This window comes from Tinamus guttatus, unplaced genomic scaffold, assembly GCF_059628265.1.
Source record: "Tinamus guttatus ecotype Peru unplaced genomic scaffold, ASM5962826v1 Tinamus_guttatus_pri_ptg000150l, whole genome shotgun sequence".
Lineage (NCBI taxonomy): Eukaryota > Metazoa > Chordata > Aves > Tinamiformes > Tinamidae > Tinamus > Tinamus guttatus.
This window is the reverse complement of record NW_028288684.1, coordinates 5,219,762-5,242,731: the sequence shown is the minus strand read 5'-3', so window position 1 is coordinate 5,242,731 and position 22,970 is coordinate 5,219,762. Positions and strand designations below refer to the sequence as shown.

The 22,970-nt window shown below is 37.1% G+C and overlaps 1 protein-coding gene across 2 annotated transcripts in view; it reads left to right on the top strand.

Annotated features, from left to right (window-relative positions):
* PDS5B (PDS5 cohesin associated factor B) overlaps nt 1–22,970 on the top strand; it is a 74,630-nt gene that overhangs the window by 38,387 nt on the left and 13,273 nt on the right. For both annotated transcript variants that reach the window (XM_010226305.2, XM_010226304.2), the window contains exons 17-28: nt 553–658; nt 2,102–2,262; nt 2,933–3,056; nt 3,912–4,070; nt 4,825–4,893; nt 8,021–8,157; nt 12,794–12,917; nt 16,611–16,815; nt 20,605–20,719; nt 21,127–21,259; nt 22,049–22,168; nt 22,472–22,534. In XM_010226305.2, coding sequence (XP_010224607.1) covers nt 553–658; nt 2,102–2,262; nt 2,933–3,056; nt 3,912–4,070; nt 4,825–4,893; nt 8,021–8,157; nt 12,794–12,917; nt 16,611–16,815; nt 20,605–20,719; nt 21,127–21,259; nt 22,049–22,168; nt 22,472–22,534 — 1,516 coding nt within the window. The remainder of the gene's footprint in view (nt 1–552; nt 659–2,101; nt 2,263–2,932; nt 3,057–3,911; nt 4,071–4,824; nt 4,894–8,020; nt 8,158–12,793; nt 12,918–16,610; nt 16,816–20,604; nt 20,720–21,126; nt 21,260–22,048; nt 22,169–22,471; nt 22,535–22,970) is intronic.

Sequence of the window (22,970 nt, the reverse complement as noted above, 5' to 3'; positions counted from 1 at the left end):
AGCTGAAGTAGCAAATAAGTGTTTTTATTAGTTTTGCCACAGAACAGTTGCCACAGTTTTGCCACAGTTTCTCCAACTTTATAATTTTTTCACTAGATTTCTGTTTCGTTTTTGATGCTATTGGAATGCTTTAACTTCTTTTTCATAGGAAGCTATTTTAATCCTGTTAGGTGTGATAAAAAGACTGAAAGCCCAGCTAGGAGGTCTCGCCCTTGGTTTGCCAGTGATTATGAATAGCACTTGCAGTGTGTGCTGAAGAAATATTCTGGATATTGTTCATTCTCCATCAGGGAAGCTGCCTACAGTACTTACTAATAGGCTCAGTCTGATAATCACCATTTCCCTTCTTACGGTACAGTTTAAAGAAAAACAAGTGTTATTGTCTGCGAGAAATATGGAAGAAATAAGTCTCTTGAATGTTTCATCAACGCCTACCACAGATTTTTTTAACAGTTATTTTGTCTCTTGGTTATAGGCTAAGCATTATTAATGGATCTTTTTTTTTTCCGTCAGTTATAAGATGTAATAAAACTGCTTTAATTTTTTCTTCAGTGCTCTTATCAAGCAAGTGAATAAGTCTATAGATGGAACAGCTGATGATGAAGATGAGGGTGTACCTACTGATCAGGCAATCAGGGCAGGTCTCGAATTGCTTAAGGCAAGTATACTCTTGGTGGTCAGTGAGCATGTGAAAACCTTCTAAAGCAACTTTGTTAAATGCATTTGAAACTAGCATTCAGTATCTTCAGTCATAATCGTTGTGGCACCTGTCCACATCTCGGAACTGGAAATTGGCTCCTAAACAGTTTATTGATGGGTAGGGCTGACTAGTGCAGCCACTGCAGTTTGTGAATGTAGTTTTACTACTTCTGGACCAGTACTTAAGTATCTGCACAGTACTGTGGGTATTCCTGAGCTCCATACAGATTGGGGTCGTCTTTATTTCTAGACTGTGTGTTAATTGTTGATAGCCAGTTAATACAGCAAACTCCATCAAGATGCATTTCTTGAGGGCATTGTAGGAGACTTGATATATCCATATCATTCCCCTACCTTTTTATCTCCCTTCAGGAGGGAGAAGGGCTGATCTCATTTTATTTGCAAACACTGTTAGAAGTCTGAACATATTTTAAATGCTGCTATATAGAATTTTTCATTTCACTTACTGGTTTTACTAGCTTTAATGCCTTTAATGTAACCACTGGTAAAAACCATTAAGTTTATTTGACCAATACTGTGTAAGTTTATTCTCTACTTGTACATGCAAATATTGGTGCCATGATACCATCCCAATTATGTGATGGTGTTGAGAGACGTCCAAAATTGTAGTTTTAGATCACCTGAGGACCTGGTAGATTCTTCTGGGGGCAGATAATTCTTTAGCCAAATATGCACATTAAGATAAAAATGAGAAAAAGCAGTTGCACAAATGTAAATTTGAGTAAGAATGGGTTATGTCATGGAGATCAATGTATTTAAAAGATCCAAGGTCAGTACTTACATGTCCTTATGAGTTGGCACGTTTGGGAAGGAGGAAGACATGGTAATCCTGTTATTACAGGTCTATAGTAGTATTTTAATTGAATTAGAAATGTGTTTGTGAATGTTCTAATTGTCCCACTGCTTTATTTACCTTGCTGAGTATTCTGGGAAAACACAAGCTCAGTTCCTCTTGGAGAGACAAAACTAGGAGATGCGCTGCAGAAGCACCCGCTGTGCTGCAGTGAGTGAAGTGGCTTAAGTGAGACCAGAGCTACCCTGAAATAAACCCCCTGAAATGCGTGTAGCCCGAATGGTGCTCTTAGCACCAATTGCATTTCTGCTCCTGCTGTGAACTACTGCCTGCTAGTGGAGATACAGCCACGGAGAAGTGAAGGCTAAAAAGTGATAGGAAAAGAAATCAAGACTGCAGAAGTCAGTTCAGGCTGCTGAGATCACATATAGAGTCATGGAAATGTAGGAGGTCCTAACACACAACAAAGTGATGTCAATGCAGTAATGTAAATGCTCCAAAATGGGAGTAGAATGTAAATCTTGATATGCTGTTCTGTGTAAGGAATCCTTCAAAAATATTAACATGACTTTTGTTTTATTTTGGCAGGTACTTTCATTTACACACCCTATCTCATTTCATTCAGCTGAAACTTTCGAATCACTTCTGGCTTGCTTGAAGATGGATGATGAAAAAGTGGCAGAAGCTGCTTTACAAATTTTCAAAAACACAGGAGGCAAAATCGAAGAAGACTTTCCTCATATAAGATCGTAAGTGTATATCTTGTTCTGCCTGAGTAATGCTCTTTATTATATGGGATTATAGAAGTGTGTGTTTTTTTTTTTGTTTTGTTTTTTTTTGTTTTGTTTTGTTTTTAACCTTTTGCATGCTGCATTATTATTTTGCATTCTTCTGAGAAAATTATTACTTTGGAAAGAACTAGGAAGAATTTGAGTGATTTTTTTTTTCCAAGTGCACTAATGCTTTTTTTTTTTTTTTTTTTAAGATAGTTGTGCAATAAATACATATAAAAAGTGATAACTGCCATGTCACTGATACCACTCTAATTTGTTTCATTATCATTCAGAATTACTTATGCTTTTTTCTCTCTCTAAATCAAGGATATGACAGTACCAAAATCTTTATAATTTAATGTTCAGAGTGAAGACATATAGACAAGAATATTTCCAAAGAGCATTTTAGTAGCTTATGCAGATAGAATGTGTGTTTTCTATAGACAAAACAGACTTATTTTATTTCCAAGCCATGTGAATAACCTGTTTTCCCTTATTTAAAGAATTTCCTGAAACCAGGAGAACTAGTGTGTTTGAAGAGATGGTGGTGGTGTGTGTGTCTGCGTGCATATATGCATATTTACATATTTGCTGGCCTAATGTTTTTAAAGGCTTCCAATTTTCAAAAATATTCTTTGTTTTTTAGTGCTTTGCTTCCAGTCTTGCATCATAAAGCTAAAAAAGGACCTCCTCGGCAAGCCAAGTATGCCATTCACTGCATCCATGCCATATTTTCCAGCAAAGAAACACAGTTTGCACAGATATTTGAGGTAAGATGAAAATATGTAGCCTACTTTAGTTAATGCTTTCAATATAAAGATAAAGAGCATAGAGTTTATATTTTAATTGTATCAAATTTAGAGAAGATGTTTTTTTCCCCCCCCTCTCTCTTTGTTCCCATGCAATTTGGCGTCAAATGGTAGCAAGGGGCGGGGAGGTTGTTTCTGATGTCCCATTGTCCATTATCTTTAGGCTTACTTTAGTCTGCTAAAAACAAACAATCAAAAAAACCAAACACACACAAAAACCAAATAAACAGGTAGGTTGGACTGTCTGCTGAAATAAGGAACTGTTCTTGAAAACAGGAAGCAAACACTACCCATTTTGACTGGCACAGAATGTTTAAATGGTTATCAAAATTTTGGGAAATTAAGTTACAGTAGAATTTTTGAGCAGATTTTAGTTATAACTGCAAAAAATGGTCTTTTTTTAGTTAGTGCCCACCTGCCTTTTATTTTGAAGGATGAATCATAGTTCATTACTGAAATTGCCATATTGAAGTGTAGTATGCCCACTTCTTCAACAAGAAAATGTCCTTTTAATGCCTTCCCAAATGGTCCTGCTTGAACTACTACTTTTTGAAATTTTCCTCCCAAGTGTGGTTAGCATTTTCTCTCTATCTTTTCGACTTCTCTTGTGATTCCTAGGAAGCCTGTTGTAGGGTTCGTGAATGTGATTTTTAAATCAAATGATTTATCGTTCTTTCATGATTCCGTTTCTGGACTGGAAGCATGTGAATTAAATAGTTAATACAACTGTTAGAATGACCAGCTTGCTACAGGTTTTTTTTTTTTTTTAGACACAGATTTTATCAGTAATATTTGAATTTGTTGCCTTTATTCTAGCCACTGCATAAGAGTTTGGACCCAAGCAATTTTGAGCATCTCATTACACCATTGGTTACTATTGGTCATATAGCCATGCTAGCACCTGATCAATTTGCTGCCCCCTTGAAATCTTTGGTTGCCACTTTTATTGTTAAAGACTTGCTGATGAATGACAGGGTAAGTATTCTTTAAATCTTGTTTCAAGGTTCCCCTTTTTCTGCTAGAAGGTAATCAACATGTAAAGTACCTGCTTCAAAACAAAACTTTGACTTGCTACTTTCCTCTTTTCCACATATTTGTCGCTGATTTTCTGTATGTATTATTCAGATCAACTGAATGGTAGTGATTTTTTTGCAAGACTGCAAAATTGTCAAGTTAACTGCCCTGCCCTTTGTTAAAACTGGGAGAATTTGCTCACTTTGTCTCGTCTTAAGCAAGTTGTGATTTTTAGGGAGTATGATTTGTTTAAAACTAAAATACCTTGTTTAAATGCAAGGCTGTGATTCTGAAATTAGTGTGATAATTCTGTATTGATAGTAGTTATGAGGTTAAATACTTAGGTATTGTGAACTATATTTAGGGGAGATATTGCCTAAAATTATGCACTTGAGGTGCCAGTCTACTGGATATTTAAAACAAATGTTACTTTCAGAGTAATGGCTATTACACATCTTGCACACTAAAGCCATGATTTTCAGGAAATAATAATTTCTAAAGAACCTGTTACTACTACTAAACTTGTTGATATTTGAATAGTGAGGTAAGAATATTACCACACTTCTGTACCAGTTACTTCTATAAAATACAGAAGGCATAAAAATAAGCAGTAAGTCTCTATTGTTTATCGAACAATACACAAACAAGACACAGGAGATTACAGCAGATTTCAGTGAAGTAACAGCAGTATAACAAAATGTAAAATTTGGTTTAGCTTCCAGGGAAAAAGACAACAAAACTTTGGGTTCCAGATGAAGAAGTTTCTCCTGAAACGCTTGTTAAAGTAAGTAGCATGTAATATAATTTTTCTATATTCGTGTGTGTAATAATTAATGTAGTAAATGTTAAGATTCCTAAAACAGTCAGCTGCTTTTCTCTATTTCCTTGTCAGCTTTTAAAAGTTAACAAGAGAAGCTGTTTTTAAGGACTGCATCAGAATAGTGAGATGGCATTGCCAGGCGACAAGTTTTTGTAAATAAACTTATGCACATATACCTTACTGAATTTTCATTGCATTCCTGTTTGGGGTGGAGTGATTAAATATGCTAGATATTAGCACACTCTATTATTTCTACTTAATAGCTAAAATTCGAACAAATTTATACGACATTTATGCTTTTCATTGGAATTCTGAAGACATTTAAAAAAAAAAAAAAAGACTTATTTTGTGGAAAATATATCCTATGTCTGTCTGTTTTGTCTTTAGAAGGTAGATTCCACATCCAGTCTCTGCAGTGGTAGTTTATATTTTCACATTTGCATCCGTAATTAGAAGCATGCCCATCTTTGCAGGATGCTGTTTAAGTTAATTGTAGCAGCAGTTTCATCTTGTACTTTTTGAACAGGGTTGCTCTGGCAGCTTTAAGCCCTGTTCCTTCCCTCGCAGGTTTGTTAAACTCTTCGTAGCGTAAGGGCATCTTGTCTGCCAGTGCAATGAGGGTTTTCTGCTTGGTACACAACTCAATATTGGAAACGTTCTGTTGGTTTACTAGTTCTCTGCTCATCTGACTATAGTGAGGGACTTCTTCCTATTTGTGCAGCAGTTGCATGGTTTAGAAGGCAATGATCACATCTTACCATTTTTGCTTGCATTTGAAATACACGTGGTTTGTGTTGCGTCCTATGCTTAGTATGAGGAATCATTCACAACCTATTGAATGGTTGTGTTTATTGTGATATTTTGACTTTCCTGCTGTTTTATCTTGTACAGAATCTAAACCTTGGTTTTTAACTTTAGAGGATGATTCTAGGCCTATGGGGAGTAAATTGAAACAAGGGAGTTTCAGACTGGATATAAGGAAAAAACTTTGCTGGGAGAACAGTCAGACAGAACAGGCTGCCTGGAAAGGCTGTGGGATCTCCATCCTTGGAGTCTTTCAAGACCAACCTGGGTAAAACTTGGAGCAACCTTATTTGCCTTCATAGCTGACCCTGTTTGAGTAGGAGATTGGACTGAAAAGCTCCCAATGCTCCTTCCAGCCTGAATTATCCTTTCGTAGTTATCCTGTGTGACTGTGTAGAGGAAAATGTAAAAGTGAGGACAATGCCAACTCATGTTTAAGTAGTGAAACGTAGTGACGGGGAAATTCTCCCGTCTCATATGAACTTCATGGGTATGTGTTAGCTCTGAAGGGTTGCTGCAGTGTCATCGGAGCATCACTGAAGCTAGCAGAAACAGAAAGGACAGTGTGGGAGCAGAAGAAAACTGCAGAGGAAGTGGGCTGAGCTTTTGTCGTATACAAGGAAGACTAGAGCGGGCTCTGGCAGTAAACTGGGATGAAGGAGGAAGAGAAGAAAAAGCTGAGAGTGGTCAGGAGCTGACCAGAGATGTCCCAGTGCTCCTTAGCACATGACTGTGTCCTGGTCTCACCATCATCCGGTGTTGGTGCAGTTGGGCAGTTCTGGCAGTCGAGCTGACTCAACATCATTCACTTGACTATCAGGTAGAGCTGGCAGGTTGCCCTCTCCCCAGCGAACAGGCAGCAGTAGTGACACTAAGTGGTTGTGCCAATAAGAAATTTAACAGGTAAACTGTGGAAAGAGCAATTATTAAAATAAGCCAGATCATCTTACTGGAACTTGCCAGCTGTCTCAGCAGAAGATCCTTTGAGGGTTAGGGCAAAAATGAGCTTCAGTTCTGTTCATCTACAAACTGCATGTGAATTTTGAGCTCGAGTGACTGACACCCTGCCTCCTGCTGGTGTTATAGGTGGGATTAGTGCTAGAGTAGCGGAGCTGCTGTGCTAAAAACCAAGTTGCTTGTAGATTATAACTGAGAACTTTGAGATCTAAAGGTGACCATTTTGATCATGTGGTAAACTGTAGAGCTTCAGTAATTCTGTAATGTCAGATGTAAACATATTGCAATTGCCTTTTCTGCTAAAGAGAAGATTCTAAGATACTGTGTATAAAAACATCTATGTTAAAAGAAAATAACTGGATTCATCACCCAGGAGATTCCTTCCAATCCTAGCTTGTATTTTTTCTTTCCTATATTTACCATAGTTTTCGTAGAACTTCTGAATTTTGTTTTTTGAATTACATTTCTTTTCAAGGGCGTCTGCTTGATTCGGATGAATGCTTTTGCCTTTTTGTAAGGCCATGCTCTTTCTGTTCCTTTATTCTCCCTGCTCTCAAATTTGAGTATCTACATCCTTTCATTCTGTAATTTTCCTAAGATTTAAACTTCAAGTTTATGCTTTGCTTTCACTAAAGGAGTATGTGAAATTCTTCAGTGTTTTATAATGGCTGGATCCTTCTTACTTGTAGAAGCTTGTCTCAAAATATTTAATATTCCCTCTGGAAGAGGACAGTTTTCCTAAGAAAAGCCTTAGTCTACTACTATAAATAGTCATGAAAGAAACACATTTTTGAGAACTGGTTATCTTTGATATAGGTTAATAAACAGAATGTCTATGAAATGTTTGTAATTTATATCCTTAAATAATTTTATATCTAAATATTGCCTATGTTTAAAAAAAATACATAGGACTTGTTTAAGCGCAGTAGTTGTATGAAAATCTGTCTTGCATTTTTAATATTTTTTTTTGGGCTAACAAATATAAATTGTTTGGCCTCTTCTATAGTGTTTAATAGCTACAGCGTTATTTAAGATGTTTTTCACACAACAGGATCTAATGGATTAAGAACAAAAAATTGTTCAAACTTTGACTAGATACTTTTGTGATTTTCATTTGCTTGAGACTTTTGGTAAAAACTTTCTTTGTAAGAGTTTGTCTTGGTAATTTTTCAATAGATTATACAATACTCTGGTGTTTTGCAGCTTTCACAGGCTAGTGTTCTCGGTAATAAAAGCTACTAGAGAAAATGCAGTATGATTAAGATATAAATTATTTTTAGAATAAGGTACATAACGTGATTCGATTCTCCCATTTCTCAATTTCTTGCAGATTCAGGCTATCAAGATGATGGTTCGATGGTTGCTGGGAATGAAGAACAACCACAGTAAATCGGGAACATCTACTTTGAGGTTGCTAACGACAATATTGCACAGTGATGGGGACTTGACAGAACAGGGGAAAATTAGGTACGTAACAGATGGTAACTTTTTAATGTCTCAGGGAGAATGCACGCATTTTAGTCAAAGTAGTACTTAAACTATTATGCTGCTTAACAATTTATATACATCTCATTTAATTTTGCAGGAACTAATAGCAAGCTGGACAGAATTTTTACATAAATTTCAGTTTTAATTGTTTTTCTTAACACTGTAACTATGATATAGCAAGGGGATATTGCTTTATCCCCTTATTTGAAGAGCTTTTACTCATTTCGCAAGGATAAACTGAGTCACTACCTCTTTCCCACTGTAAATTGTTTTAAGTTTTTAATGCAACATGTCCTTGCTGATGGACAAATTGTTGCATGTACCAAAGGCTGGCAGGAAGGCCTTCTATCATAAATAATAGCATGTTGCAAGAAAACAGGTGGGAGCACCTAATAAGGCACTTCTGCTTGAAGGGCAGCCTCTCTTCCTTTGAGGACACTAAAAGGGAAAGGAAGAAGGGAATATATAAAGAGGATCAAGTCTGAGTATAGAAATTCCTTTTAGGTGTTCTTTAGACAGCATAACTTATTTTTGTGGTAACTTTTTAATTCTCTGCTGCAACAGAAGTGACAAGTTGTTAGCCATTACTGTTTGTTAAACATATTAAAAAAATGTGTCTATGAAAGCTTTTTTGATATGGAGTAGCCTGGAGTGTGCCAGTAAGAGTAAAAAGTGAAGCAAGTTAGTTTATAAGCAGGGGGACAGCCTCTTCAGAGCTACCGAATAAAAGTGTAGGCAGTTTGATCCTAGGGACTGATGTTCAAGGAAAGCCCCTTCCTTCTCTGATTTTTCCTGAATTTGGCTTTTTGTTCCTCACCAGCTAGTCTGGGTTGAAGTTGCTGGTGGCGCTCTCGGTCTCTCACCCGCCTTCCCCTGTCCCCTCTCTCACGCAAAGTAGGCTTCCTGGCATGTGACAGAGCCCTCTTATAGACAAGGGCCACCTTTGCTTCTCTCACTTTCGTCTCCCTCATCAGCCTTGATCTCTCCCTGACCCTGCTGTTGTCCCTCCCCTAATCATCCCATGGTAATCCCACCCTATACTCTTGTTTAATCCTGAAATTCCCTTACCCCATGATGCTCATCTCATAATAATTTCTGTAGTTCTCCCTCACCCTCCTTTTGCTCAACCTTCTAGAGATCATTTATTCTGTTCAGTTGCCTTAGAGCACTCTTTGGCAGGGGCAGCAGAGGCGTTACAGGTCAGGTTTGGGCTTGGAGTACCAGCTAGCAGGTCAATTAGGCTGTCGCGTTTTCCCACCGTAATTTCTGTCTCCTTGGATTCTCATCTCTTGGTTCCTCTGATCACTGCCTGGTCTTTCACCGGTTGTAGCAGGATCTATTCAGAGCTTGTCAAGTGGATCTCCCCTTTTCCAAGCTGGTGAAAGCTGCGAGCTGTGTGCAGCGCAGCTCTGCTTCGTCCCCTGCGTGAGAGCCCCTGGCACACACACTAGCAAGTGCTCCCAAACCTGGAGCGTGGGAAAGCCGCTTCCTTGTGCGTTAGTTTTGCACGGAGCTTCCCGGGGTCTGATGCTGCCCGAACCGCTGCTCTTCCCCCGCTGAGAACACGATGATAGCTCCTTTCTGGCAGTGCTCACTGCTAAGGTGGTCCCTCCTGTGAAAAGCTGACACTGCTCCTTCCAGTTAGGTGGGTTTAGGGCTCAGCACCCCCAAACTGCCAAACTGTGCTGGGTCTGATGTTATTCTGTATAGAGTCAGTTTTTGTGTTCATGGCTTTTACTTACAATAATGTGTAACTTACTAAAGATAGTTCAGTTAAGTAAAAGGGGTGGGTTTCAGATGCTTGATCTCATGTAAACTGATTATTCTATTGCTGAGGTCTTGTTTTTAGTGCCATTTGTTTTGGTGTTATAAAATGCTCTAGTCTTAGCGTTTCACATTGTTAGAAGTTTGCAATGCAATTTCTGGAGTATTTCTCAGTCAACTCTAAAAATGGATGCTTCATCTTCCTTTCTAAATCGATACAACTGTACTACTCAGTGACAGATAAGAGAATGGGATTTATTAAACTTTAAAGTGTGATTCAAACTCAGAATCTCAGGTAAAGATAAGGTCACACTTGTTTAAAAAATAAAGTCAACCAATCTACCAACCTGTACTGCTGTTCACCTTCTCACTTTGAAGTAATTGACATAGGTGGCTTTGAATTACTTGTGATTTTAGACAATAATTGCTTTGAAATGTTAATATGCATAGGTTCAACTTACTAATGTCAGAAACAGTTTAATTATTATTATTTTTTTTTACTGCACCCGTTCAAGATCTCAGGAGTACCTTCCCAGTTTTTAATTTTGATTTTTGTAAATCAAAACCAGTTTTACAAATTTTAGACTTGAGTTGGAACTAGCTTTCTATTTCCCATCAAGTAAACCAGTTTAATTTTACATGCCTTCTTTGTAATGGTATTTCTACTTTAATCTATAATGAGCATAAAATCAGAGTATTTGACCACTGAGGTACACCAGCTGGTGCAGAAAGTTTGGATATTAGATATGAACCCTAATTGAGATTTTTCTGAGATGCTATCTGTATTTTTCTCAAGTAGAAGTTTACCAAGAGCAAAATGGCTTAAATACTTCAGCTTTTATAGCTTCATAATTCTGTACTACAATCTGCTGTGCTATCTGGCATGCAACAGCAGCAAAGTCTTTGTATTCAGGAAAATAAATGTCCAGGTGGTCGTCTTAGTTCTTGAGAAGCTTCTAATAATTAGTTAAGACAGTCATCCTTGGTGATAACTTTCAAAATCATTAGATATAAGAGATTGAAAAACTACCTTTGAATTCGTCTTTTGTTTGTTTTTTGTTTTGTTTATTTTATTTCAGCCTCAAAACTGTGGTCTTGGAATAACTTAGATCAGAAAGCTATTTACTCTAACAATTTAAACAAAAATAATTCCTCTATTAAGAGTGAGTGGTGTGGGTGTGGGGTTTTTTGGTTTGTTTTGTTTTTTTAATTCCTCTTGGGAAATAAGAAGGATCCGATGGTCATTTTAATTGGAACAGTGACACTCACAGCTGACACTGCCCTGTTCCTCCTTCCTGTGCACATGCTTGTGGATATTTCTGTGATGCAAATAAGACTTATACTCCTTAAAGATTTAGCAAATTTATGTGAAATGTCTGTGATTCAGTTTTCAAAATTAAATGTTATCACTGCCAAAGCTGAGTAAGATTGAAAGTTCTTAATTTTATCCTTCAGCTTACTTGTTCTATAAGAGCAGATCATTATTGCTCAATTGTCTTTGGGGTGCAAAGCTGTGAGTGAATTTTTATTGACTTCACTTATCAAAGTAGATTCATTTTAAAGTAAAATTTAATGTTTAAGAAGCAAAATTTAACATGCACATGTTTATGCCCTGTTTCAAAGTCAGTGCACCTTTTGTTTGTCCTATTATCTGTTTACTCATGTTTTATGTGTGTTTCTGAAAAGTGTTGATTTCCATAAAATACTGAGAAGTATATAAAGCCTAATGAGATATTTTGGGGGTTTTAATGTTTTTGATTGTACACTCTAACTGTATTTGACAGTGGCTTTATTCTTGTTGTTGAAATGCTTTACATAGTTTTAATGACAATGGATTTAAGACAAAGTAGTTTCTGTTCCTAGGGATAAAAGGCAAATGATTAGGGAGTTAAATACTGTTTATCCTACCTGAACAAATAATTACTTATAAATATGAATAAATGGTCATTCCTACTGCAATTTTAGAGGAATTTCCTATTAGAGGAAAAAGCTGCATTTACTACTTATGAATAAATTCACTCATATTTTAATAACAAGGAGGTATAAAATACCTTAATACTTTTTTAACGGTCTGAAGTAAGGCAAAAGTTAATAGATGACTATTCATTGAAATGTGTTTTCTAAAAATACCCAAAGTTAAATTAAGTTTATTAATGCACAAATTAAGTGGATGTCAGTTTGTAAAAACCATGCAAAGATACTTTTGATGTTCTGATGACCTTTGTAAAATATGATAGTACATTGTAGACAAATCCATTTATTGATCTGAAAAATAGCAAATAATTTTGCTGTATGGGAATGCAATCTAGATGAGGAAAGTAAAGTAAAACTACTTGCAACATCTTGAAAAAACTTCTAGTTCACACCTACTTTCGGACATCATCTTAGAAATACTAAGTTCGTTTATTTTATCATAATACTTCATTTATCTTTAACACATGTTGAGGTACAGCACAGATCTTGAGCTGTCAATACTGGAATAGTTTGGCAACTCTGGGAACTAGAACTGGGGCTATTCCTTTGGCAGGAACTGTTCATAAAGGATTATCAGCATATTCGTGCCCACATTAGGCCTCTTCCATGGAGTGCTTGCATTGCCGTGTTAGTGCAGCGTAATGGGTTTGTGGCAATAGCCTCCTCAATGTGGTGGCATGAAAACTACCTTTGGTTTCAAATTGCTTCTGTTCTTGCTTTGAAAAGGGGCAGAAAAGTTCAGACAATGTTTTCTTTTTATTAATTCTTCTTTTTTTCCTCAACAGTGCAAATGTAATGTGATCTAATTAAGTCAAATAATTTTATAGGTGTGTATATTTAGCTAATTAACCAACGTATCTATGTCCTTACTTTTCAGTAAACCGGACATGTCTCGCTTGAGGCTGGCTGCAGGGAGTGCTATTGTGAAGCTGGCACAGGAGCCTTGCTACCACGAAATCATCACCCTGGAACAGTACCAGCTGTGCGCACTGGCCATAAATGTAAGGAAGCTGGGGATGAAGTGTGGATGTCAGCACATGTCTGTGTGTGGTGCTCATTATGTTGTGCCTACTGCTACTCGTGTCTGATCTCATGCAAGAGCCTCAGACTTGACATGAATTTGTTTTTCCCTTCATAATCCTGAAACTATCTTACTAAACAGTGAGATCTCTAATTCTGCCTAGCATAGCAATATACCCAATATTCCAGGACCACCTGGTACGGGAATGGTGACTTGAAGTAGTGATATGTTAGAATACTGAATCAAGGAATTCAACATTCTTTTGAAATAATACTTCAGTGGCATTATGACATTATTAAAAGTGGAAACAAGGTGATATAAGGTACTTAAGACTTGCTGACATTAAAAACTTTGGCTTCTTGAGATCCTGGTAGAACATACTTGGGACTCAGATCTGCAAAAGTAGTTGCCCTTTAGATATTAAGAGCTAAGAAGGATTTCTCAGTAGATGCAGGGAGCCACTGTCTTTGACTTCTGAGTTTAAGTTCAAGACCAGGGGGAAGTAATTCTCAGAATAGAAGCAGAAATGCAGAAATTGTCTATGTTCTTGCCTCATAAACCCTCTAAATTCCTCAGAAATTAATTTTTTCCTCCAGCTCCTGCCATCACTTCCTCTCCTACATATTCTAGTAAGTCCAAGAGGAGTAAGGAGATCATGGAGGGATTCACATATATTTAAAATATATAACTCCTTACAAAAACCAATATTCATATAGGAGTGCCTTTTTAATTTATTTTGGAAGTGGATGTATTTAGGTCAGAAAAATCATTCATATAAGGTTGTCCATATTAAGCTTGTGTATCAGTTTAATAAAGTGTGTGTATGACTTCTGTGTCCCCTATGCCTTTCCTCAGTTCCCATATCCTTTGAAAACCAAAGGAAATATGACAAAACTTTTAAATGAGCAAACAACAACAAAAAATGAAGCCTAAGAAAAATGCATCAGAAATTCAGTGCTGCTAATTGAAAGTTCTTGTACCAAAAAAAGGACTTATGCTCTTCACTCTATCTCAAAAAGTAATAGTGATATTTTATGTCAAAACTAGTTTTAAATGTGTTTTTTACACTTCAGGGGAAAAAAAAAAAACAGAAGAGGGGAAAAATGCCACTTAATCTGTTTCATTCTAGAAATTAGAAATATCCTAAATGTTAACCTTGTAATTCTCCTCTGTCGAAAACCATTTTTCTTTGTTTAGAAACTCCTCTCAGTATAGCAGGTATAAGCTCCTTGCCCTCCATTATTTGATTATCTCTCTTTGTTTTCATATTCACTTTTTATTTTCCAACTGTGTCTGTCTTAGCTGTTTGTGAATGTTGGTCTCCACATGCATGATCGCCTTGTTTACTACTTTTGGCTCTCAAAGCTTATCTGTCCTGAACTTTTGAAAGGAAATTTTCATAGCTGAGACTAAAATGAAAACCAATTGATAGGATCATCAAGAATAAGAAATACTTTAAGATCATGCCTTACTATAGTATCACTTTTGTATCTCTTTGCATTACTGGCATTTCTTTGTCTTTTTGTGACCTTCTCATTTTGTGCTCACCAAATTTTAGATTCTAAGTTCTACCAGGACAGGAAATCTCCCTCCTTTTCCCTCTGAGGTTCCCAGTAGATTTAGTGTACTTATTTATATATGAATAACTTTTCTAGATCTTGACGTTTTCTTCTCTTTCTGTGACAGCCCATTAAGTTCAGGCGCTCACATTCAGTGCAACTGGAAGCACTGGCACTAATGGAAATTTTGCACTTCTAAGTGTTACTGCATTGATCTCTCATAGGCAGCCATCCGGATACCTGAGTTTTCAGATGTTTGCATATATATATGTGTACTTAGAATGTTTAGTGTTAGTGTCCCTTTATTGAAGGCAGGCATTTAATATTTTAAGAGCTTATTTCTTTTAACACTTATTGTGCCTAGTCATCAAACAGATATCCACGTGGTATCAAGGTGAGTCCTAATATGCCTTAATTTAGTTTAGCAAGTTTTCTTAAGTGGGCATTTTAGAAAACAGATTAAACAAAAGGAGAAGTTTGGTTTCTTTTTATGGCCTGTAATGGTTATACAAGTTCTGCTAGGGTTCTTTGGCTCTTGTGTTTCCCTTTTTTTGAGACTGTCATTTTGTAATAGCCTGTGGGTAATGTAAAATGATTAGAGAGCAGAACACAATTAAATGTTAATGCTTACTGCTCTATTAAGGTCGCACTGGTAAACAGAGAATTTATGATGATTAAACGCATGTAGCTGTATCGTTTCCAAAAGAAGCTATGCCTGCATTTGTCTAAACCTGTAACCTCACAAGTAGTTCAACTCTTTCATCTGCAGAACGAATTTGGGTGACAGCAAAGCTTCATATTGCTTGAAATAGAAAATAATTGAGCGCTTGAGAACTAAGTGCTTCAGTATTTAGCAGACCTTAGAGTCAGACATAAGAGATTTAATAAGGTTTACTGTTGAAAATGCTCTTTTTTATTTGAATAAATCTTCTAGATTGGTAAAGCATCATGTGTAAAAATATTTTTAGGTTTCCTTCTATCAGCTTTCTTTGATTCAGAGAGAAAATAGGTGAAACTGGACATATGCTTTAGTTGTATGCCGTTAAAAATATAGGGCTGTTCTTGGTTCGGTCTCCTTCCTATCAGTTAACCAGTATCCGATTTTAAGATTTTCCTTTATTTTAGGAGATTAAGAGAAAGAAGTAAAAATCCTTCCAATTTGCGCCACACAAGCCCGCTGCTTCTTCAGTGCTCCTGTGGGGCTCTGGACTTAGGTGCTGCCAATGAAAAGGAGCAGAGGGCTCTATTTTAGCCTTCTGCTGCAATGTGGATTTCTGTAAAGACAGCTTATATAAAAAGGCAGTAAGCCTTGAGGGGGTGTTACAGGCTCCTCAGGTTGTAGTCTCGGGTAGCTACAGCTGTTTCAGTCAGCTCTGACTCCAGAAAACATTTCAGGAATTCATAACGGCTCTGCAAGAGGTGACTATACCTTGGAGCCTAGAGTGAGGATGGGGTCTGAATCCCGGCTTCTGGATGGGGGGAGGAGGAGCTATTTTTACCCAGCACAGAGCATCTTTCATCCTGTTCAGGAGCTCAGCAGATTCCATGATATCAGTGGTTGGGTTTTCTCTCTCTGCTCAGTTGCTAGTTTGATATGTGGACCCTGTGTGTGTGCTCCTGGTTTTGGTGGTGTTATTTAAATAGAATATCTGACTATTCCTGCTAGTGTTTTCTTTGTCTTTAGAGGTAGCTTGGGCTCAGTTTCAGCAGGTTAGATGTACCAACCTGCACGAGTGCTCTCATTGGTGATAGGCTGCCTAGTTTTGTGTCTTGTTTCATAACTGTTTTCTGAGCCTGCTCCTGCAAACCTTCCATGGCCTGGGCGACTAAGTGGTTTTTGGTGCACTGGAGGATGACCAGAAACAATGCAGATTATCTTTGTTCATATTATTTTACTTTGTGTGCCTTGCCAACTAGTGGACAGGGGTTATTCGCCCCTGATCCGTGTTGGCTGCCAGGTTTGCACATTGCGATGGAAATGCTTAGTACTCTCTTGAGCACATGACCATTATCTTCATCTGCTGAATTTTATTCTGTTTCTAATATTAGTGGCTTGAGAGAAACTTGTGAAACTGCAGTGGTAAAATTTACTGTTATAATTTTTGTTTTAATAGGATGAATGTTACCAAGTGAGACAAATATTTGCACAGAAACTTCACAAAGGCCTTTCTAGACTACGGCTGCCACTAGAATATATGGCCATTTGTGCACTATGTGCAAAGGACCCCGTGAAAGAGAGAAGAGCTCATGCAAGGCAATGCCTGGTGAAGAACATAAACGTGCGAAGGGAGTACCTGAAGCAGCACGCCGCAGTTAGTGGTAAGAAAATAAAGTCACACTACAGTGCAACTGCTGTTGTTCAAATGTAAATGGGAATAGACTGGGAAAATGTTGTTTTTCTGTTTACATATGCAGAATGGTTGTAAACTTGTGTTGTTTTTTACTTGGAGGAATCTAATGAGAACTGCACGTACAGGCTGGATTTTCTTTTGAGCTTTTAACAAACTGTTCTGAATCCCTCAGTTTTGGTAGAAGTTGTACAGATGCTGAGGCTTGCTTTATCAGAAGAGGTTCAGAGGCACTGTTAGGTGTGGGTAGCGTCAGAAATTAGTGATTATGTTGTAAATGAACTGATAATGATTTATTCACTAAATAATATACAACCTTAATGACACTATAAATGGATTAACATGACTCTCCTTGAGCTACTGTACTGAGTAGCTTCTTACTTTGGTTAAAGACTGTGGTTTAGGTGCTCCAGGATCAGTTTATTCTTTTTGTTCCATGTGACAGCAGTCTGCATCATCATACTTATTCTGAGTTATTATGGGCTAGTGTTGCTGTCTTACCTGCCCCTTTTGATTTATTCAAAACTACTTACATACAATGTGAGAACCCAGGTATATGGGCATATGTTTGAAGCAGACCTTTGTGAAAAGCTTAAAGCATTTTGAATAAGAGTTTGGGGAAGATGTATTTCTTTTAAAGGTTACTGATGATTCTTGCCTTGGGTCTTACATGAAATGAAGCTTTTTTTCTTTTTCTTTCTTTTCTTGTGGCTGGATGGACCAAACCTATTTTGTGAATTTGCCTCTGATGCTATCAAATAACTGATTTAATTCTTCATTTACGAAGCACAGCCAAAGAGCTTTGTGCTAGTCTGTGTATAGCTCAGTCCCCTTTAGACTTTGAGCAGGTAGTATGTGTGTGGAGAAATCCTTTTGTGTCCTCTTAATTAGACTTTTTAAAAAGAAGAAAAACCCTCCATTTTCTCCTTACTCTTTTTTTTTTTTTTTTTTTTTTTTTTTTTTTTTTTTTTTTTTTAAAAAAAAGGCCACAAAAACAACCAAAAAAAAGGCGGGGGGGGGGGAAAGTTGAGCAAGAGCCTTTAAGTCATCCTAAGACTGTGCCTCTTAAAGATTGAAATCATTTTTCAGCCATATAGGAGGAATGTGCAGTACATCCCATATAACTAAAAGTAGTTGCTGATTTCTTAACGACGTTGCTGAGTTGTGCTCCAAGCTCTGCAGCAGAACTGGAGACGGGGGCACGCGGCTCCGCTCGCTGCTCATGGGGGGCTGCCGCGGGCTCCGCCGCCTGATGCATCCTCTCACTCAGGGGGACCCTGCTCTCTTAGAAATGCTTCACAATTACAAGGTTAATGTTGTGTCAGGTTTACCAATTTGAGCTTTATAGCAAGTAAACTCCTGAACTGTTTATATATTGCAAAATCATTATTACTGTATCATAGCCGAAGCCAGTTTCTTGTAAGATAATAGTGTTTGAATGCCTGCCCCCCTTCTTATTGGATGTGCAACAACTTATGGGAATAGTTACCATAACACATATTTTGAAAAGAATCAAAAAATTAGATTTAAATCTGCTTTGGTTAATGCATTTCCTTAATTTATATGTATTACATTACTTTGATATCCATGTACCATATTTCTGTAATGTTTGAGTTTGGATACTGAATGTCATATTAATTATAAATGGAGTACAATACTTTGATTAATAATGGGATTTTCAATCCAATTGCAAACTAAGTAGCTTGATAGAGGTGAGGAAGGATTGTGTAAACACTATATTTGTCATGCCTGGAATTACGGTATTATTTGTATTAAGACTTATTCTTTCTGGTCTGTTTTTTTGTCTGGTCCGCTTGGTTCCAAGTGGGTCGGGAAAACAACTACTATAGTTATATTAGAAATTATATAAAGGAGAAGTTAAAAACTCTGAAGTTCATGAACTCTTGAGGAATATTCAGTTGCAGTTGCAAATTTGCCCCAACACTAGCAAGTTGAGTCACCTGGGACCTGTCTAAAGCAAAGCAGTTTGAGCTGAGATGAGCTGAAATCATCGTGATGTGCTTGGTGGCTTTTTCCACCTCTTCATTTCTTCTTGTTGCGCATACTGCTCGTGGCTAAAATGCAGGGCAGCGCTTGAAGGAGCAGTGACTGTTTCACTTAATAGCAGAATTTCAGTTGGAACACTTAACTGCTTCGCCAAGTACATTGCATTTCAATTACTTGAATTTGTGTTAAAAAAGCTGGTTGGTTTTGTGTCTTGTTTTTCTTTTAAATATCATGATTTAGATGTTTGTGTAGCAGATGTATTATTCTTGCTGTGCTTGTCTAAAGATGTGTGCCTGGAATTGGAACTTGTCAGGGTTTTCTGTGGGCCTTCATTTATTTTGAATGCCTTTTCTGCTCTCCCTGCTGTTATGACTGATTCTAAATATTTTATATAGCCTGTGCATTCTTCCTACTTATGCAGACCTTTAAAAATAGAGTAGATTGAATAAGACTTGACTTTTGCATGGCAAATGTGTAGTTGTGAAGATGTGCAACAATCATAGACACTGCACATCTCAAAAAACCCCGATCAAGCACATTTTATATGAATGCATAAACTGGGAATCACAGTGTCAACATTTTAATGCATTTAGCTTTCATATATGATTATGTATAATGACTTATATCTGGACTTGTTATTTGCAGCCTAATACAGGAAAAATAAAAGCTTATTGAAACAAGATTTTTCAGACTTGATCATATGCTTCAGCCCTCATTCTTACTTGCTCAAAAAAGTAACTAGATGCTTAAAAAAAAAAAAGCAGGGGGGAGGAAAAGGGACAGGAAGGAAGCAAGTTCCTGGCTCTTAAATATGTAAGCTCAAATGCTTATTCAGAGGCACATTTATATATTTGCATTTGCCACAAGCAGTCAAGGTCAGATGCTTTTTACCATAGCAGTATCTGCAGATATATGCCAGAAAAGGTAGTGTAGACTTTCCCTAAGCAATGGCTTTTGACTTTGGCTTTGCAGTTTCTCTCTCTTGTTCTAGCCATCTTCTGGGATATAAGCTTTTTCATTCTAATTTTTTTCACTGAGCTCCGAGGTATTGAAAGACTCATTCTACATAAGGCTAGTTAGCTCAGGAATTTGCGTCCGTTCCCTGACGGGACATGTATTTTATGCTTGCTACTCTGCCACTGGTTTTGGCAACATTTTTCACATTTGAATCTCCTGAGGAGAATTGACCATCAGACTGAAGCAAAACTTCTTCTCACTGTAGCTGTCAGGTTACATCCCTTCCTTCCCTAAAAAAGTTAAGGACGGCTCTGTTTGGAGAACATTACGGCAATTTGACTACACTATCTTATTTTGGAAAAGGGCACTTTCTATTCTCTTGCCAGCAGAGCTCTATGATGACATGTCCAAAAGAGCAATAGCAGCTCATCCTGTAATTGTGTTGCTCCTAGGCATTGCAATTAACGTGAGTTTTGCAATCTGACCTCACTTCTTTCCAGAGCTTTTCAGAATACAGGTTTTGAGCTGAGGAAAGGATTGAGGGGAAGGGCTGTGGCTGTATTCTTGAGTAGCTAAAAAGCTACTGAGATACTTAAAATCTTGATTTTTGCACAAGTGAAATATCTGCACATCAGTAATGAGATGCATATTAGCAGTAGCATCACAGAGTAATTCTAGGCTCTCAATATCAACACTTGAATGTATGCTGACAATAAAATTTGCTCTTTTCTGTGTAGCAAAGTACATTTCCTGATACACAGTCAGTTTTCTAATGCATCTTTCTTCTGCTTTTCAGAAAAACTGTTGTCTCTCCTACCAGAATATGTTGTTCCTTATACTATCCACCTTCTAGCTCATGACCCGGATTATGTTAAAGTCCAGGACATCGAACAGCTCAAGGACATCAAAGAGTAAGACTTTTTTAATAATCTTGTTTCTGAGGGTTACTGTGATCTGACTTTCTAAATGAAATTCTAATTTATCAAGTGCCTTGATAAATTTTCCACGTCACAATAATGATGCTGGTAACTTTGTTAAAATACTGTGAGAGGGGAAACGTATATGGTTTGCTTACTGTTCTGTGGTATCTTACTTAGAGGGACCTACACCCTCTCTACTAACAGATTTTTATTCTGCTCATACTACTCACATTGCTTCAGGTGAAGTAGTTTCCTGAAGTTAAACTCCTTGGCTGTGAGACAGTTCATAGTACTTGGTAGAACCAAAGTAAACCATTTTGTTTCAGATTTTTTTTCCTATTTTAGTAGTTTTTTGTTCATTTATTTTATTAATGATGAATGCTGCATTTCTGCTTTAGGTGCCTGTGGTTCATACTGGAAATACTGATGGCTAAAAATGAAAACAACAGTCATGCATTTATCAGAAAAATGGTGGAAAATATAAAACAGACTAAAGATGCTCAAGGACCAGATGATCAAAAAATGAATGAAGTAGGTGGTACTTTGGGTTGGAAATTGTATTTAGGTCTGACCTAGTTCTGGAAACGAGTTGCATTTTTCTGTACCCACTAACTTTAAAGTGCCTTTCAGTAAAATTTTAGGTGGGAAGTAATACTCTGGGTACTGTAATGATTACTTTTATTGTAGTTTCATTATCAGTTTTTCTGCGCTTTAGTAGATCTTGCATATTTGCAAGGGGGTTGAAATTGTCATCCTTCTGTTTCTGTCTCAGTAATATTATGAAACCTTTAAATATATGTAAAATGCAATTTTTCCTCCTTATGTAATCAAGTGAAGTATCTTCTGCTTTGTAATATTTTTAAAAGTATGTGATAATACAATTAGTATAGGAAGAAAATACATGCATCAGATGTTCCTAATTTGTCTTGTGTAGCAAAGGTATTAAACCCTGATTCTGTTTTAGATTTTTGTATCACATAAGTTACCAACAAAGGTTTGTATATTTCTTACTATTTCTGCATAGATTGGTGGTGGTGTTTTTTGTTTTTTGTTTTTCCTAGCTTTGTCTTCCAAACCATGAAGTACCCCATTTTTGAGGGTGGGGAGAACAAGAAAGCTGTGTCTGAGTGTATCCTTATTTCTGTCTCTTACTGCTTTCTTTTAGTACTGTGATACAGCACTTCAGATGTGCTCTAATATTAGCACTTAAGATGATTATTTTAACTCTACTTCCAGTTCTGTGCTCAAAACCTACTGTTTTTGTCAAAATTTGCAATAAACTTCTAAAGGTTCTTTTGTTTAAATTTTTATTATTTACAGAAACTCTACACAGTCTGCGATGTAGCAATGAATATCATTATGTCAAAGAGCACAACGTACAGTTTGGAATCCCCTAAAGACCCTGTACTTCCAGCCCGATATTTTACTCAGCCTGACAAGGTATTCCTTGGAACTTAAGCTTTAAGATAATGATCAATTTAATATTTTTAAGAATGGTTATAATACATTATATTGCAATAGTCTTGTGACTTTAGACTTTTTCCTGCTATAATTTAGTTGAAGATGTATGTGTCTTCATCTCTATTTATTTATTTATGTGTACACCATTTTAAAGGAGGTATTAACGTTCAAATTTAACATTTCAGAAGATGTAAAGAAAATCCAGTATACCCTTTTGTCAGTACTACCTTCAAAACCCACTATATTGATCTTTGGTTTTTGTTGTTCTTCCCTTCTTTGCAGAATTTCAGTAACACCAAAAACTATCTTCCTCCAGAAATGAAGTCTTTTTTCACTCCTGGAAAGGTGTGTATGTATCTGTGTGTGTTTTTGCATTTTCTTAGAAAAGCTAACCTGTGCAGTGGATTAAACAGTTTAAGGCCTCACAACCTCTCTGGACAACCTGTTCCAGTAAGCAGTTGCTCTCATAGCAAAACAATTTTTTTCCCCTTAGATTTAGACAGAGCTTCCCGTGTTTCAGTTTGTGCCCATTGCTTTTCATACTGTTGCTGGACACTAAAGAAAAAAGCCTGGATCTGTCCCCTTTATGGGGTATCTGTACACATTCATAAGCCCTCCCCCTCACAAGCATTGTCTTTTCTGGGAGGAACAGTCCTAGTTCGATCAACCTCTAGTCCCTTAATCATCCTTGTGGCCCTTTGATGGACTCATTCCAGCGTGTCCGTGCCTCTCCTGTACTGGGGAGCCCAACATTGGACCCAGCACTCCACATGTGGCCTCC